General features: G+C 45.0%; 1 protein-coding gene across 1 annotated transcript; it reads right to left on the minus strand.

Annotated features, from left to right (window-relative positions):
- Positions 1–4,553: 4,553 nt before the first annotated feature.
- Positions 4,554–4,922, minus strand: LOC142767837 (uncharacterized). Its single transcript, XM_075870077.1, has one exon. It carries the CDS (start codon positions 4,920–4,922, stop codon positions 4,554–4,556), a length of 369 nt encoding a protein of 122 aa, XP_075726192.1.
- Between the last annotated feature and the right edge of the window lie 10,575 nt (positions 4,923–15,497).

Genomic DNA, 15,497 nt, shown 5'->3' on the forward strand with positions numbered 1-15,497 from the left:
CCCTGGGTAACATCAAATAAAAAAAAACATTATGCGGGAATTCACACGTGTTTGAAACAAAATTTTTGAAACATGCAAACATTGATCTCAATTTAATCCTTCGAGGTAGCTGGCTTCTCGGTTACTTAACGAAACCGATGACTGACTAATGCATCCTTCTTTTCTTTTTTTAATGTGAAAGGCTTCGACAATTTCTCTGGTTAGTTGGTTTCCATGACGGAAGACTACTGTTGTGTCCCTGTACAGTGGTGAGCAGCCACACTGGGAACAGTGTCTTTTTATGTGAGAATGAATGTCAGTTCCTAATGATTGCTTGTGTTCTAAAAGTCGGGTGTTCAAACAACGACCCCTCCGGCCGATGTATACCTTTCCACACGTTAGCGGCAAGCAATACACGACTGATAGGCTACACTTAACAAACTTTGTTGTGTGATTTACCGTACAACTATCAGCATTAGTGTTTACTGCTATGGAAACTTTACGGTCTAGTTTGGAACATATTTTACTAAGCTTGTTGGGTGCCGAAAAAACTAATTCTAGGCCATAGCGATTACCTACGTTTTTTAAGTTATGGGCAATCTTGTGCGCATATGGAACTGACACTATCTTCTTCCTGTTTTCATTACTTGTCATTTTTTTCTGAAAGTTGTTGCGTACGTGACCAATCAGCTTGTTAGCTGATTTACACAACACGTGTTTTTCGTACCCAGCATTTTTTAGCCTGATAATTTGTTGGTTAAAGCTTTCGCTAATTTTTTCTGGACATGACTTTGTTAAGGCTGCTCTCAAACATGAAAAGGCTATGTCACTCTTCACAACTTTAGAATGTGCCGATAGGTAGCTAAGTAAGGGTTTTTCCGTTCGCGGATTGTATGACCAGCATACATGTTCTGCTGAGGCATCTAACTCAATATCCAAAAACTGCAGTTTGTCATTGACTGGTAATTCATGAGTGAATTCAAGCCCTCTACTATTTTTCTTGAATACTTTCAAAACTTCTGCGAAGTGGGTATCCTACAAGTTTACTTGCAGCGGTTACCCAAGAAGTGTTAAAAAAAAGGAATAAAATGCTGGTGTTCCAGCTTTTGCTGTGACTGTGCTGAGATTTGCGCGCAGGCCTGGTGGATTTTGTATGTCTAGAGCACGTGCTGAGTGGGTTACATTTGCATATAAAGGTTTTTTTTTTACCATTTACATAAGCTGCGCGCTCACCCAATGCAACTTGTGTCGTTGACGTAGCAGACGCTGGCCATAAATTGTCGGATCAATTTGCGAAACCTATCGTTTCTCCGAAGTTCTTTGTCGCATTTCAAACAGTCAGTAACAAACGTATAGGAGTATTTTACTGATTTTGGCCCATTGAATACGAACAATATTACTGAAGTTCAAGAAAAAAAGAAGCTAGAGCACCTGCACGCCAAGCGGAGAGTTTGCGGAAGCATGCAGACGTGTAGGTCTCACAGAGGCAACCGCACAACGGCGCCACTGTTAGTCCTCTCTACTAATAACTGTGAGACAAGTCAAACAAACGTAGCAAAGGTAAATAATACTTGAGAGCATGCTGTGAGGGTAACAAGGAGAGGGATTGTGAGTGGAGTACTCAGCCAAAGCCCAAATTTGGTTGGCCCGGAAAGGAGCCCTCGGAGTGGAGCTGCGTTGCACCAAATCATAAGCACACGTTTCCTATGACGGCGCAAACCTGATGCGCCAAGGCGTCGAGCCAAAACCAGCTGTTCCATGTTTTTCTGGTGCATAGGCAAGTGAACAAATGGCCGTTGACAGCGATACTGAAAGCTCGCAGGGCTTCCGGTAGGGTGTTGTCGCTGGAAAGATAGCCCGGACGTAGCCTATGTACGGTCGCCCAGGACTCGAAACTTTCGCAGGCTATGCCCAACAGTTGAACGCAGTCGCAGGCTCTCGTCATGGCGCAGTACTGCAGCACTAGCGCCACCATGCTAGGCATCACAAGTGGTGTCTTCGCCGTAGTTATAGAAGCTCGTTCACCAGGTGAGCGACAGTGACTCAATGCTGGTAAAATCACAAGTCGAGTGACAACCGTAGTAGCCGTTGAATTTTTAAGCACTTTTTAGCTGTTGATTGCATGCTATTAACAAGCAATGACCCCTAACTTCTCGACTCCACCGCCACCTCCTTTCCCCTGTCACATTCACAATCGTCTCCCGCTCCCGTTGCACGTGTGTCTCATGCCTTCCTTTCTTCACTGGAAAGCACAGTTCTACGACCCAATGATTAGTTTAACCACGTCACTTGCTCACTTCGCAATACACTAATCTTGCGCGAGAACTTTTTACCAGGCTCCAGAAACTAAGCGCTAGTTCCGGCTTTAAAAAATATGCACGCTCGTAGTGGTTGCCGGGAATCCTAGGATCCGTTTGAACGAAGCGAGGCTAATGTGAAGGTTTGCATGTATTAGCTTTCGCAAGTATTACAAAAGAAAAATTGATGCCACTGTAAAGAACTTCTTCTTGATGATCTGTCTTTTCTTAATCTTTTTTTCGTGATTATATTATTCCTTACTTCGTTGGTAGTGCTTGCCTCTGCTCCTTCTCGCCCCTCGCTCAGTGATGTTGGAACTTGGATGTTGGAACTCAGGTATCTCGCTCGGTTGGCGCGTCTACTACGGGAAATATAAAGACAGCGAGTGGTGGCGGGCAGATAACGGATGCCGCAATGAGCTACGAAGAAAAAGTTAACCATGCATTGGTCGAAGATGGCTAAATCGAGCAAGACCTGTCTTCCGCGGCTCTGCAGTGTGCTAACCCAGGAATTTCCAGTTCCGCGAGGGTTTTTCAGCGTTTTCTAAAGGCAACGGGTGAGCATAGCAATTTCTACCCATGCTTTGAGCAGGTACTGATTTTGCATGAGTACTTGTGATTGGTTATATTGATATGTCGGGTTTAACTTTCGAAAGCCACCAAATAATTATTAGAGACGCCGTAGTGAAGGCTCCGAGAATTTTGAGTACCAAGGGTTCTTTAACGTGCACACGAGTACATATTAGCAAACCAAGTTGTCTGTAAGCCTGACTAGAATGACAGAAGTGCAGTGTGGCATGACTAATTGGTGAAAACGGCAGCCAAGCTTCTGAGTGTAAAATGCGTTTATCGAAAGACTGGAATTCGAGCTGAGTTTTAGTATCTATCCCTTTTTGCGTGTAGTTTAAAATATGTCAATTAATACTAGGCTGCTTCTTGCTCATCAAGCTCTTGTAGCCACGGTTTCAAAATTTGTGAGTCTCTACTTCTAATCGTGTCATTCAAATACACGTGGTGGAACAAGTTCTGTCTATATGCGTAGCTTTTCATATGCGTCATTTATTTTCGTGTCCGTGGTGCAAGCGGTGACAGTTTTTTTGGTGACACTGCTATCTCGTTTTCTGCTAGAACGGACGTCTTGACGTAAACAATGCGCAAATACTTGCGTCTCAGTTCTTCCTGTTGACGTGGTCGGGTCTTGCAAACCGGAAGTAGCGATAGTTGCACATGGCAGCTTGCTGTTTTGAAGGCTCTCTGAAACTGAAAATGGAGTGGTCTCCAATGAGGAGCAAATAAGTAATTATCTATTACGTGGCACAGAAATGTGTGCCGTGACGTTGGCTACCATGTATCCAGCAACGGACCACAGAAAAAAAAAACTCGTGACGACTAGACTTGTCTCTGAACTTCTTTAAACTGAAGCAGCTGGGCACACATATCCACCAGCTGAAGCAAGTCATGTGACCGATCTTTATCTTTGCCGCACAAAACGAGGAAATTTCCTTTCTTACTACTTGAAATAATATGGGGCATATTGCAATATGGCCCGACTAGTAAGTTCTGTGAGACGTGCAGCCCCAGTTCTGATAGTGCAGTGCGCTGCGGTGTTTGTGCAGACCTTCTTTTGCATTGGACACCTGAACTTGCTTATCAGTAGATAAGACTGGCGTACCCAATACTGTTATATGAACGAGGTTTGATAGACTTGCCCTCAATGTCAATTTTTTAAGCACCTTGAGCTGGCGTCGTACGAATTTCGACACCTTTCTCTCTTCAGTAGAGCGAGAACAAGCATCATTTGCCCAAAAATCTTTCTTATCAGCAACAAAGCTAAAAATTGGAGCCTAAATTTTCTCGCGAGGTAGTCCCCTCTCCCCCTTTCCGTGTGCCACATGAAACTCCTGTTGGTGTCCTTTAACCTGTAGAGTTTATAAAACGACTATGTTAAGTAAACCTTGCGAAAGAAAAGTTAACTGCGAACACGCGTGAACGTAGTATAGCCAACACAGTAAGTACGATATGAAACCCATATAGCGTCACTAAACTTGCAAAATAGTATCATTGTATCTGCATCTCAGTTTTAATTCTGTGCTAAAGGGCCAGCCACGATACAGCTACAATACTATAGAAGTGAACCGATCGTAGTGACGCTAAGTGTATACTATCAAGTACTTTTTGAGGGAGATACGGAGAGGGATCGTGAAAGAGAAGTCAGCCAATGCAGAAATAGGGTGGACCTGAAAAAGACCTTTCGAGCGGTGCTGCGTTGAATCTACTTCAGGGGCACAGGCTTTCGACGATGGCGCAAACCTTCAAAAAAGCGTCGAAGGAAACCGAGCCGTCGTTGGAATAGACGCCGTGCAGGCAAGCCAAGAGGTCTCCGGTGACCGGGTAACCGCACTCTTTGAGGGCTGCCTCCAGGCCGCGGCTGTCAAAATAACCGCGTCCATGGACATCAAACTCCCGAAATACGGAGGCCCAGTATTGGGTAGCTTGGCAGCCCATGTTGAGCAGGTCCTCGCAGTCGGTGGCACCCCTAATGGTACAGAACTCGAGGACGAGCGTCTCCGTCTGGGGATGGTCTGGAGGATGAGTTCGCCGTTGGCTGAGACGCCGGAGAAACTCTTCGACGACGCGAGGGTCCATGGCGTACTCTTTCAACAACAAAAGGCAGAATGACAGTCGTGGCAGTCGTCGTATTTTTATACACTCGTGTGTCTTCTGTGCGAGACTCTCAACCAATGATCTTTGTACCATTAGCTTCGACTCTCCCCCTCCACTACCCATTTTCTCTTTTGGTTTACCTTCTGCGCTACCTGCACGTGCGCCACAAGCCTCTCTTCTTCTTGGAAATTCGGTTTTTAACAAGCGACGAATATGTCAGTTCATCTCCAAGTCACCTGCTTATTTCTGAACTAGTACAAGAATGCAGGGCGAAAACCAGTTATAATAGCAAAAGCACACAGTGATTCCCGAACTGCTAAAAAAGAAGCAGTTCTTTTTTTTACACTTAGGTATACGACATTTGCGAAATTTTCCGTGTACTGCGCCACAGTTGTTATATATTTACCATAGAAAATCCATGACTTCAAGGGATGAAAATTGTAATGTAAACGATCGATATGGAGGAAAAGTTGAGATGCAGAATTTAAATACATGAAATATTGAGACACTTAAAATACACGTTGTAAATAAATCAGACTATCCTGGCGGGATTTTGCCTGACTGCTATCGGATTTCGGCAACTTGTAGTTTTTTACCTAATCATGAATATTTGAAGAAAACTGGCTTAAATGTACTGTTTCGGTATTTTTTTTCACGTGAACGCTGCTGAAACTGCGCTGAAGTGTTGTAGTTTTCGTGGAGGCATGTGAGCGGGTGGGGAGGGATGACAAAGGAAGGGTAATAGCTTCGGCTTCAGTTTGCTTTGCAAACAATTTGTGAGGCATAAAATATTCCAGCAACAGATCCCAGTGGTCAATAAGTGGAACATTTATATAATCAGTGCTTCTCAAGTGTTCCTCAAATCACCTGTATGTATAGGGCTTAAATAAAATACCGCTCCATTCGGCGAGGAGGACCGGTCTGGCAACCAGTGCTTTCCTTATTTTTGCAGCGTGCCGACGGCGCGGTGTGTACTAGCTGGTGCTTGGATGTGTGGCGTTTTCGAACAATTTTAGCATGTTCTCCGGTGAACTGCCAAGTTTCTTCTTCTTTATCAGGATGCCAACAAGCGGAAGATCAACAGGAAGCCACTTGTATCATTATTGGTTGTTTTAAAAACTATAGGAAAACAAAAAAAGCAGACTGCCATCTCAATATGATTACGTATGCAGCACGGATCACCGAATACGCAGCATTTGTGGTTGCTACGTGGTACATTATTTGTGTCACGTGACACGTTGCATATCAGCAAGTGCAGCAATATTCCCTGGAATAGTTGTAGCGTTCCACTCGGCCAAAGACAATCGGATATGTTTAGATTAATAATGAAACATAAGCGATCAAGTACGGCCCATACCGTTATGGGGCAAATCATTTAGGCACCACACGAACACTTAGCCACCTATGTTTTTCCCTTCGCTTTATTGTTATAACTTAGTATATATGATAGGTTGGGCCAAAAGAATGAGCCTCGCAGCTCAGCTCAACACTGTGATCAATGTAGTTCATGTAGCTCTATTAACACGGACGAGAACACCTTCACTTCGCCATGGTATAACCGGGATGACACGTTTTCCGATCATTGAGTGAATATACATGAATGTGACGTGGTGGAATCATCGTCGTGAGCGTACAACTTCCGTAAGACGGCGGCATGAATCATGCACGATGTGCAATGTGAAAGCCGAATTGTGAAAACTAAGAAAGTTCGGTCACTTTGTGTTCAGAATTACAAATGTAAATTACGTTGTTGCTGTTAATTCTCTGTTGTCTCCAGAACTGTAAATTTCGCAGCTTAGCTTTGCGAAGCAAAAGCTGTAGAACTGGTTGAAAACATTATTTGCAAAAAAATAAACACAAAAATGGCTCTTATGCCAGTCATACGTTCAGGCCTTGGCATGCTTGGGGCCGCATCCGCAGAAAAAACTGACTGTTTTAACTCTAGCGCTGCCACAATTGAATAAAATGCCATGACTCTACAAAGAAAAAAAAGCATGCTGGCATGATAACTAGAGCATCGCTTTTTGTGTGTGACCACCTGCCTATAAACAGTTCGAATTTTGTCTGCACGTGGGGGAATATAAACGATTGAGTTATAAGGCGCAATTGAAAGCCGAGCAAAAGATAGACCATGGTTTGTGAGCAACAAACAAATGCCATCATCACAGAGAAATCGCAACTGCGTGCTCACGAACAATCGCATGTACGGGTGGTTGTGCCGGGAGTGCAAAACAAACCTAAATATTACAGTCCAAGAAAAAAAACAATCCATTTCATCCACAAACGGTGTCAGCACTTGCTTGCCGTGCCGGAACAGGTCGAAATATTATCAAGTTATTCCAACAGAACGTGCAAAAAATGACACGACCATGATCGACCACTTAAGGCATGCTCGAAACGTCGTATGTCATCATATCAGACCCCGAATGACTGATAACGTTACAGGACGTCTCACTGACTAATTTTCGGCCGCTACTGCATCATTAGAGCTGAATTCAGCGCGCCAGAAGAAAAAAAAAAGAAAGTGACTGCAGCCGCAACCGCACGAGTTCTTTCCATAGGGACTCGGAGCTTCGCACACTTCAGTGGGTTGCCAGAACAAAGACGCCACCGCCAGCTTGGCAATATGGCGGCGCCCACGCTATAAGGTCTATACTGCAGGTTTTCTTTACACTCCTCTTTCTGTCAAAGGAGAGGGTGAGTGGTTACGCAATGTTATGTGCCCTTTCCATACCTAGAGAGAGGGCCCAACGCATGGCTTCACATGATGGGAGTACAGTTTTCTTGCGCTATATCTAAAAGAGCTTCAGTTTCAGAGAAGTCAGTAATATGTCATGCGCGGGCTGCGTGATCCATAGTGCGCAGGGAACTTCAAATAATGTTTCCGAATTTTGTAAACAAAAAAAACCGACATACGCGTTCGCTGCCTTTATTCCTCTGTGGCGGGAGACGTCACGAAGCGGCCATGAAATGGTCCACCAACAATTAGTTGTTTTCAGCAAAAAATAAACATGAACGGTATATTATACTTGTAAATATACGAAGAAGTTGTGCAAAAAAAAAGGATATTTCAGTGCCTAAATATCCCTCGAAGTAGCCCGCTATAAAAACCAGCCACCATACCTGCGGCTACTGCCACTTTGCTCTTCACCATGGCGTCTGTGACGGCATGCGCTGCATGAAGCGGAAAACGTTATGATGAAGAAATCTGACATGCCTCGATTTCTTGCGCGTGCGCCTGTGGAAAGTTATCTTTCATCCGAATTCGGACATCAAGGTTTGTTGTTATCTCACGGCTCTCAAGTGCGCCAGTGTTGCTCGACTGTCATATTACTGACGTGTATGAAATATATGTGATATTGAATTGAGCACTCAATGAAATTTGGAATATTTCGTCATTAAATTAGTGAACACACAAGGCTTAATTCCCATGATACAGATTATTGTTTATAGGAGGACCTTAACGTCCAAAAACCGCGATGTTATCACAAGACACCCCGCAAAGGAGCGCACAGTAAATTTCGATCATCCGTTGTTCTTGAAGAACGCGAAACTAATATCGCACCATGCACCCGCCCCTGCCATTTCACCACATTCGAAATGCGACTGCCTCCCAAGGATTGAACTCGCAATCTTCGGGTGAACAGCCCAGCAGCCTACTGCGGCACCATAGCGGTGAACAACGCATATATTTAATCGAAAATGAAATCACATCTTATGATAGCCATAATATCATTAGACAGAGCTTCTCTTATACGTTTTTTATGACAATTAAGTTTATGTTTGATATGTGGGGTTTATTGTCTCAAATCCACCATCTGATTATGAGAGATGCCCTAGTGGAGGACTCCGAAAATTTCAGTCATCTGGGGTTTTTTAACGTGCGCCCAAATGTGAACACACGGGCCTACCACACTTTTCACCTCCATTGAAAATGCATCCACCGCAGCCGGGATTTCATCCTGCGATTTGCGGGTTAGCAGCCGAGCACCTTAGACACTAGACCACTGCGGTGGGGCAAGTTAATGTTTGCATAGTGGGAACAAGCGGGTGAACCAAATAAGAGAACGGCTATCGTCGCAGTGATAAGGCAAATGAAGCATTGAGAATTCAAAGTAACGGCGTCTCGTAACAATTACAAAGCTATCTCTTTCTAACAAACTTACAGACGGAATGAAACTAAAGCACCGATGATCGCAACAAGAAACCGACCAGATGGACGTCAGTATGAACGGTGGTGATTGCAGGGTTGTTAGCACTTTTGGACTTTTTCAAGGATCTCGCTTTGAAAGGGCAGAAACAGCATTACTCAGCATGGCATGGCTGATGGCAGCTGTTGCAGCTGCTGTGCCCTTTTAGGTTGGACTCGCCAGCTTGCTTTCTCCTTATTTCTGTTTGTTCTTGCTTACCTGTGTATACATACTGCTTTCCGTGGGGCACCAGCTTTTTTTTTTTGTAGAGCGAAACAAAATTGTGCAACCCACGTTTTTCCTGGAGGTCGAGTAAAAAATAACGAATAGCCCAATCATATCCAGAGCACTTCTGGCGGACGAGAAACTGTACTGAAGGACAATGGTTTTACTCAATAAATATGGTAAGTGGAACTAACCAGGCGAACCATCTGTGACTTATCCTGGTTCCAGCGCTCCCGTGCACCCGTGCATAAGAACCTGCACGGACAAAGCAAAAGCGCAAACTGGAAAAAAAAAGTTTTACATCTCAGTGTTGGAACTTGGTGCTTTACATCGCACGCTGTGTTAAGTGCTCTGGGCTATGGCGCTAGCTTAAAAGTAAAAGAGCTCACCTAAGCGTTTTAGCTTCCACACAGCCTTTCTTGAAAGTTGGCCGGCGTCTCTTCCTCTGATAACTCTTTTCGACGGCAAAACGCAGCGTAGTTTTTCCTGGAGATTGGCCACTTCAAATGGACTGACAGCCTGCGTAATCCCCCGGTAAGCATCTGCGCAGAGAAAACAAAATATATTGTTCTCAAGAAAGCCATTGTTGCCCCCCCGCACCCCCTCTGTGCAACATGAGGGACCAGCAATTCCGTGTTCCTTTAACACAACCATGAGCCACGGCTCACACACAGAAAACACAGGACGCCTGTTTCCATCTTGATCTCACTGAGCCTCCAAGAAAAAAAAATCAGACCTAAACTATATAATTTTTAGAATTTTAGAGCTAGTATTGGATATTCTTGGTAGAAATTAAATTTTCGTAACACGAACAGCGGAGCTAATAGATATGGAAATGACGGTAGGAATAAATGCCGAATCAATGGGGTCGATGGTTGTTTAGAATCTAAACTATTACTATAGGCCATTATTTCACCTGAAGGCTAGGCCACCTTTATTTCTTTTTGTAAAACACACAGAAGAAACGCAGTTTTGCGCTATATTATGCAGTGTTAGCAAGGTCCCTCTGGCAGCGCCGAAATATTATTACCAATTTGTCGGGCGTCTTGTCACGTCAACCTGCATTTGCTAAGTTTTTTCACAGCACGAAAAGCATATACGTGCCATCCCTGCACGAAATTCAAGCAACAAGTTAAGATATCACAGAAAAGAAAAATTTCTACATCGTACTCAATGAGTAGCTGTATTGTTTAGATGCCACGAATCGGGCCCGTAACCAGCCGGGGGGGGGGGGGGGGAGAGGGAGGGGGGTGATTATTCGCCATTCTTCAAGTTTAGAGCGGGAGAAAGGCGTATTTCACCGAGAATACATTCACAAATATATGTTTTTAAGGTCTTCAACAGCCGGCTGCGCTTCCAGTGAATAAAAATCATGCGAATGAAGGAGTTCACCCGACAAAATCTATTATCCTCAACGGAATGAGTTGGACGCTCTTCACTTTTAAGAAAGCCAGCATTCTGGAAATACCGCAGGATCTTTACACATCGATGCAAATATTGAGGATTCGTGCTTTATGCTTTTGTGAGCTACAAATATTTGAGAAAAAAAATGGCAGATCCCACGTACAGTGGGAATCAATGATATGTGAAGCTGAGTTGAAATATTGATATGTCACTTTAAAATTAGCACAACGTAACGAGGTGGAGGTGAATGGTGCCGTACATGACTTCCATGTCATTATTATCATCTTTGGATGTGTCGTTCACCTTCGTTATCTATTCACGTCACGTGATTTAGTATAAGTAGAGCTAGCAAAACGGCCGCGAGCGCATCATCAACGGCCCGATATATTCATAAGTAGCGTTGACGCGCGCGCACGCTGGGCACAGCGACGCTACGTTAGCAAAACGCGAACAATCTATTGTCTGACGACAGGCGCGACTAGTGTCATCCGGCACGACCCGACGGCAACGGGTGCGAAAGGCAACATGCTGCATTCAGCGCTGATGCGTTACCCAGACAACACTGTGTCTCCCTCTTTTCGTGACGGAGGCACGAAGAACGCGCTGAAACGCGCATGCGTCAAAGCAACGCATCGCGGCGCGCGCATGCGAGTATATGGCAGGACCGGCGCCTGCTGTGGCAACGCCGGCATGACGCTACGAAACGAACGCCGGTGAGCACGCGCACCGTGTCACGTCGAAATGTATCGGCGCCATGAATGTGGCATGTCGTCATGTTCTCGCATGAAACGCATCTCATGATTATGTTTGCACCAGTCACATACCTTCGTCATCCGTTGGCGTCACCAATGGTTGACGAAGGTATGGGACTGGTGCCAAATTTGGCATGAATTACCAAATTTGGCATGTCAAGCTAGCGAAACCGCCGCGAGCACACCATCAGTGTGGCATGTAGTCATGTTGTTACACGACACCCATGCATATCGTGATTATCATGTTTGGATATGTCATTTACCTATGTCGTTCGTTCGCATCGCGTAATACCGAGTTTGGTACAAGTGAAGCTAGCGAAACGGCCGCGAGCGCATCACGAGCGTAGCATGTAGTCATGTTGTTACATGACACGCATCTCATGTTTATCGTGTTTGCATCAGTATCATGCCTTCGTCATCTATTCACGTCCCGTAATACCAAATTTGAAATAAGTGAAACTAGCGAAACGGCCGCGAGCGCATCATGAGCATGGCCAGTAATCATGTTGTTACATGACATGCATGTCATGATTTTTATGTTAGGGTCAGCCGCTTGTGCTCGCCATGCAATCATGGCGTACCATACCAGTTTTGCAACATGTCATGTGAACGAAACCACCGCAAGAGCTGCCGAGCCATGAAATGTAAATCATGATATTCTTGACATAGATGTGATGATTTTCATGTTATGACTAGTCAAATATGGTCTTCATACAGTCATGTTATGTCGTACCAAGTTGGTATCGATACCAATATCGAAGCGGTCAGGAGAGGTCAACGTCGTAGGCGGCTAGATAGATAGATACGCTCAAAGTCGCCGACGTTTGCTGAGAAATGCTCCGCATTTAAAAAGTGTGGCCATTCGCACTTAGCAGTTCTGTACATTGGACATCACATGTTCTGTATTCTTGCAGACATCTTCTTCGCAGTTGAATTTTCTCTTTATGAGTTGATTGCCGTACGCATCTGCATTTGTGATTATGTGCGTGTTTTAACGTCATCGTGAAGCATGCAGGCACTTAATGAACACGTGTGCATCACGTGATGTCTGCTTATATATGTGAAGTTAAGGCAACACGAAAACACCAGGCGTTTTATCTCTGCTGTTTTTTTTCTGCTGTGACTCTTGGTAAAGTTGGAAGCTGCCACCCCTACCTTCCCAGCATTCACTGAACTAATGACGATTCAGTACACACGCTTCGGGGAGCATACAATTCTTCCTCAAATATTCTTTTTTTTTCGCCTCTCTGAGCAGGGCCTTGAAACTTCAAGTCGTTCATAAAAAAGGGGTGACAGGAAACGAGGGTTCCTGAACGTTGAAGTGCGTAGCTTTTCATGTACATATTTTTTTTTTCGTGGCCGTGGCAAACGTGTCGAAAGTTTCGTTTGGTGTCAATGCTCTACCGTTTCCTGTCGAACCAACTTATCGGTGAAACCGAGCCGAAGTCTGCAACAGTTCTTCTTGATGTCGTGGTCAACTATTTTACCCGCTAAATGGTTGTAGTGGCGCATGGTGGCTTTTTGTTTTTGGAGCTCCCTCAAACTGAGAACGGGAGTGGTCGGCAATGAAGAACCTATAAATAATTCCCCATCGCACGTGCTAGAAGGATTTTCGATGTTATGACAAACTGACAAACTTCTACCCATCCACACATTCGAGTAGATAATGCAAGCACATTTTTTTTTTTGGGGGGGGGGGGACAGAATCTCTTTAAGCTATTGCAGATACACAAACTTTTCACAGGACCATGTCGTGCGATCGAAAAGCGTTTTTGACCTCACAGAAGCAGAAAAGAAACTTTACTGAAGCCATGATATTATTGGGCGTCATGCAATGTGGTCTGATTAGCAGGTTTTAAGGGACATGCAGCCCTGGTTCGGTGAAACGAGTGCCCTCCTCCGTTAGCACAGCCCATGAATTTGCATGCGATACCCGCCCTTCGTTTAAAGGGATACGGCCACCGTACCTAATATTTTGATATGTACAAGATTTTAGAGGTGAAAGAGCTCATCGACTAGCCTGTGTAACGTGGTCCCTCCGTCCGCACCACTGCCCTCGCCGCTGGTGCTCTCTTGCTTACCACATGCTTGCCTCGTGTCAGCTCTGTCTCGCTTTACCCTCTCAATCACTCAAGCCCACTTCTTACGTGGGCATCATCTCACCCGTGCCATCTGTTTCCATCTGTCAGCAAGAAGAAGCCGCCACAGTGTTTCTTGGTATACACTAAGGGGAAGTCTGCCGTTAGCGCCTATGGGAGCTGCAACGCACGGCGCTTCAGCGAGCATGGGAGTGATGTGTACTACACGTATTTGTCTAATCTTCGTATACTGGCTCCATGTGTGTTCATGTGGCTTGGAGCTGTTTTCACACAAAACGAAAATCAGCAAATCTTCTGTGGTTGCGCTTCAACACCTTATTCATTTAGGCTTACCATTTAAAACCGGGTGACGAAGTTCAAAAGGGTTCATTCTTTTTTTCAAAACAAAACCAAAACCAGCAATAAACAAAGATGCAAGTACTATTCGCCACCAGCAAGTACGAAGACTAGGCAAATGTGAGTACTAACCATGATTCTCATGGTCGCTGAACGATCACAGCGCCAGAGTCCCTTCTGGTTAACTTCAAGAAACTCTATGGGATCCGCGAGCCGGCGGGTGCGCGGGATGCGTGTGCCTTGAGAATCTCGAGGCGCCGACAATGTGGACAGCGCATGGCTGCTTGCCACGCGATCGCGCCGGCGGGTGGGGTGCCGTCGCAGCATGCTTCCCATTAGTGTACGCGTACCTTTCCCAGCTGTCGCTGGCGTTGCGAGGGTTAGCGAAGCCGAACGTCTTCGCGAATGGGGAAATAACACCATGGTGTTAGATGCAAACAGTTTAGGTGGAGACACTTCTCGGCTTCCTCAAGGGACGCCATCGACCAGATAAACAAACAGCGACGCGCGTCTATCAGACTGCAGTGAGCAGCGAACCTATCGTCAAGCTATGGAAACGGAGAAATAATAATAAACAAACGTACCGTTGTTGTAGCAACCAGCGAGGATGTTAGCGAAGCTGGAATTCAGTAAGCGACGCGTTTGTCACTCGCGAAAAACAGGCCATGCAGCAGCTTCAGCTGCTAGCGTGCCTTGTAGACGCGTCCCCTAACATTTTATCATTCCCGCTTGCAAAGTGAACTTGTGATGAGGTAACCCGTTCGTCCCTCGTAGCCGTAGTAGTAGTCGTAGTGTGTAACCAGTAGTACATTTGGACCTCCAAGGTGGTGCCGGTGAGATATTTCTTCTTTGCGTTGTTGAAAATGAAAGATAGTGTTCAATGTAGATACCATGGGCTGCTAAGGAGGAATGAGAGCCAGGCGAATTTGGCTTTCAGTTAACGCGCACGCTGCAAATTATTTATGGTTCAGCAACGCACAGAAGACAAGAAAGGGTTGCTACGTTATACTCGCTGGGCGTAACCTCCTAGCTTTTAGAAAGATTTAGCGAGCGTTGGGCCACAGTGACATGAATAAAGTGAACTAGTATATACAATGAACTCGATGATGATGTTTGATGTTTTATGGCGCAAGGGCCGATTCACGGCCAAAGAGCGCCAGTTCATCTTACTAAAAAATATGGACAATGATTGTGATAAGCGGCTGTATAAGGGCCATAAAATTCCTCGCAGTAAGGCGGGTAAAAACATACAGGTAATAAAATCATGACCATGCCGTGAAAGGTGTGTGTGATGTGAACAGATGACAAAAGTTGGTGATAATAAAAGACGATGGTGGATATGTATGGCAATAGCACAAGTGCCTCACTCGTTCAAACCCTTGCGTCCAAGGGCCGTGAGGCATGTGCTTTTTTGTGTAGCCACCGCAGCAAAAACCTCTCTGGAGAGGTCCTGCTACGGTATGCCCGGGTATATGACATGAAAGCTGTGAATTTCTTTTAAAAACGCTAACAATGAATTATGACTGAAAAGTGGTTCCCTACCGACAAACA

The sequence above is a fragment of the Rhipicephalus microplus genome, chromosome 7 (assembly GCF_043290135.1).
Source record: "Rhipicephalus microplus isolate Deutch F79 chromosome 7, USDA_Rmic, whole genome shotgun sequence".
NCBI classification, from domain to species: Eukaryota; Metazoa; Arthropoda; class Arachnida; order Ixodida; family Ixodidae; genus Rhipicephalus; species Rhipicephalus microplus.

What these genes read in the sequence shown, in the direction of transcription:
- LOC142767837 (XM_075870077.1), bottom strand. Translation starts at nt 4,922, where the DNA reads ATGGACCCTCGCGTCGTCGAAGAGTTTCTCCGGCGTCTCAGCCAACGG.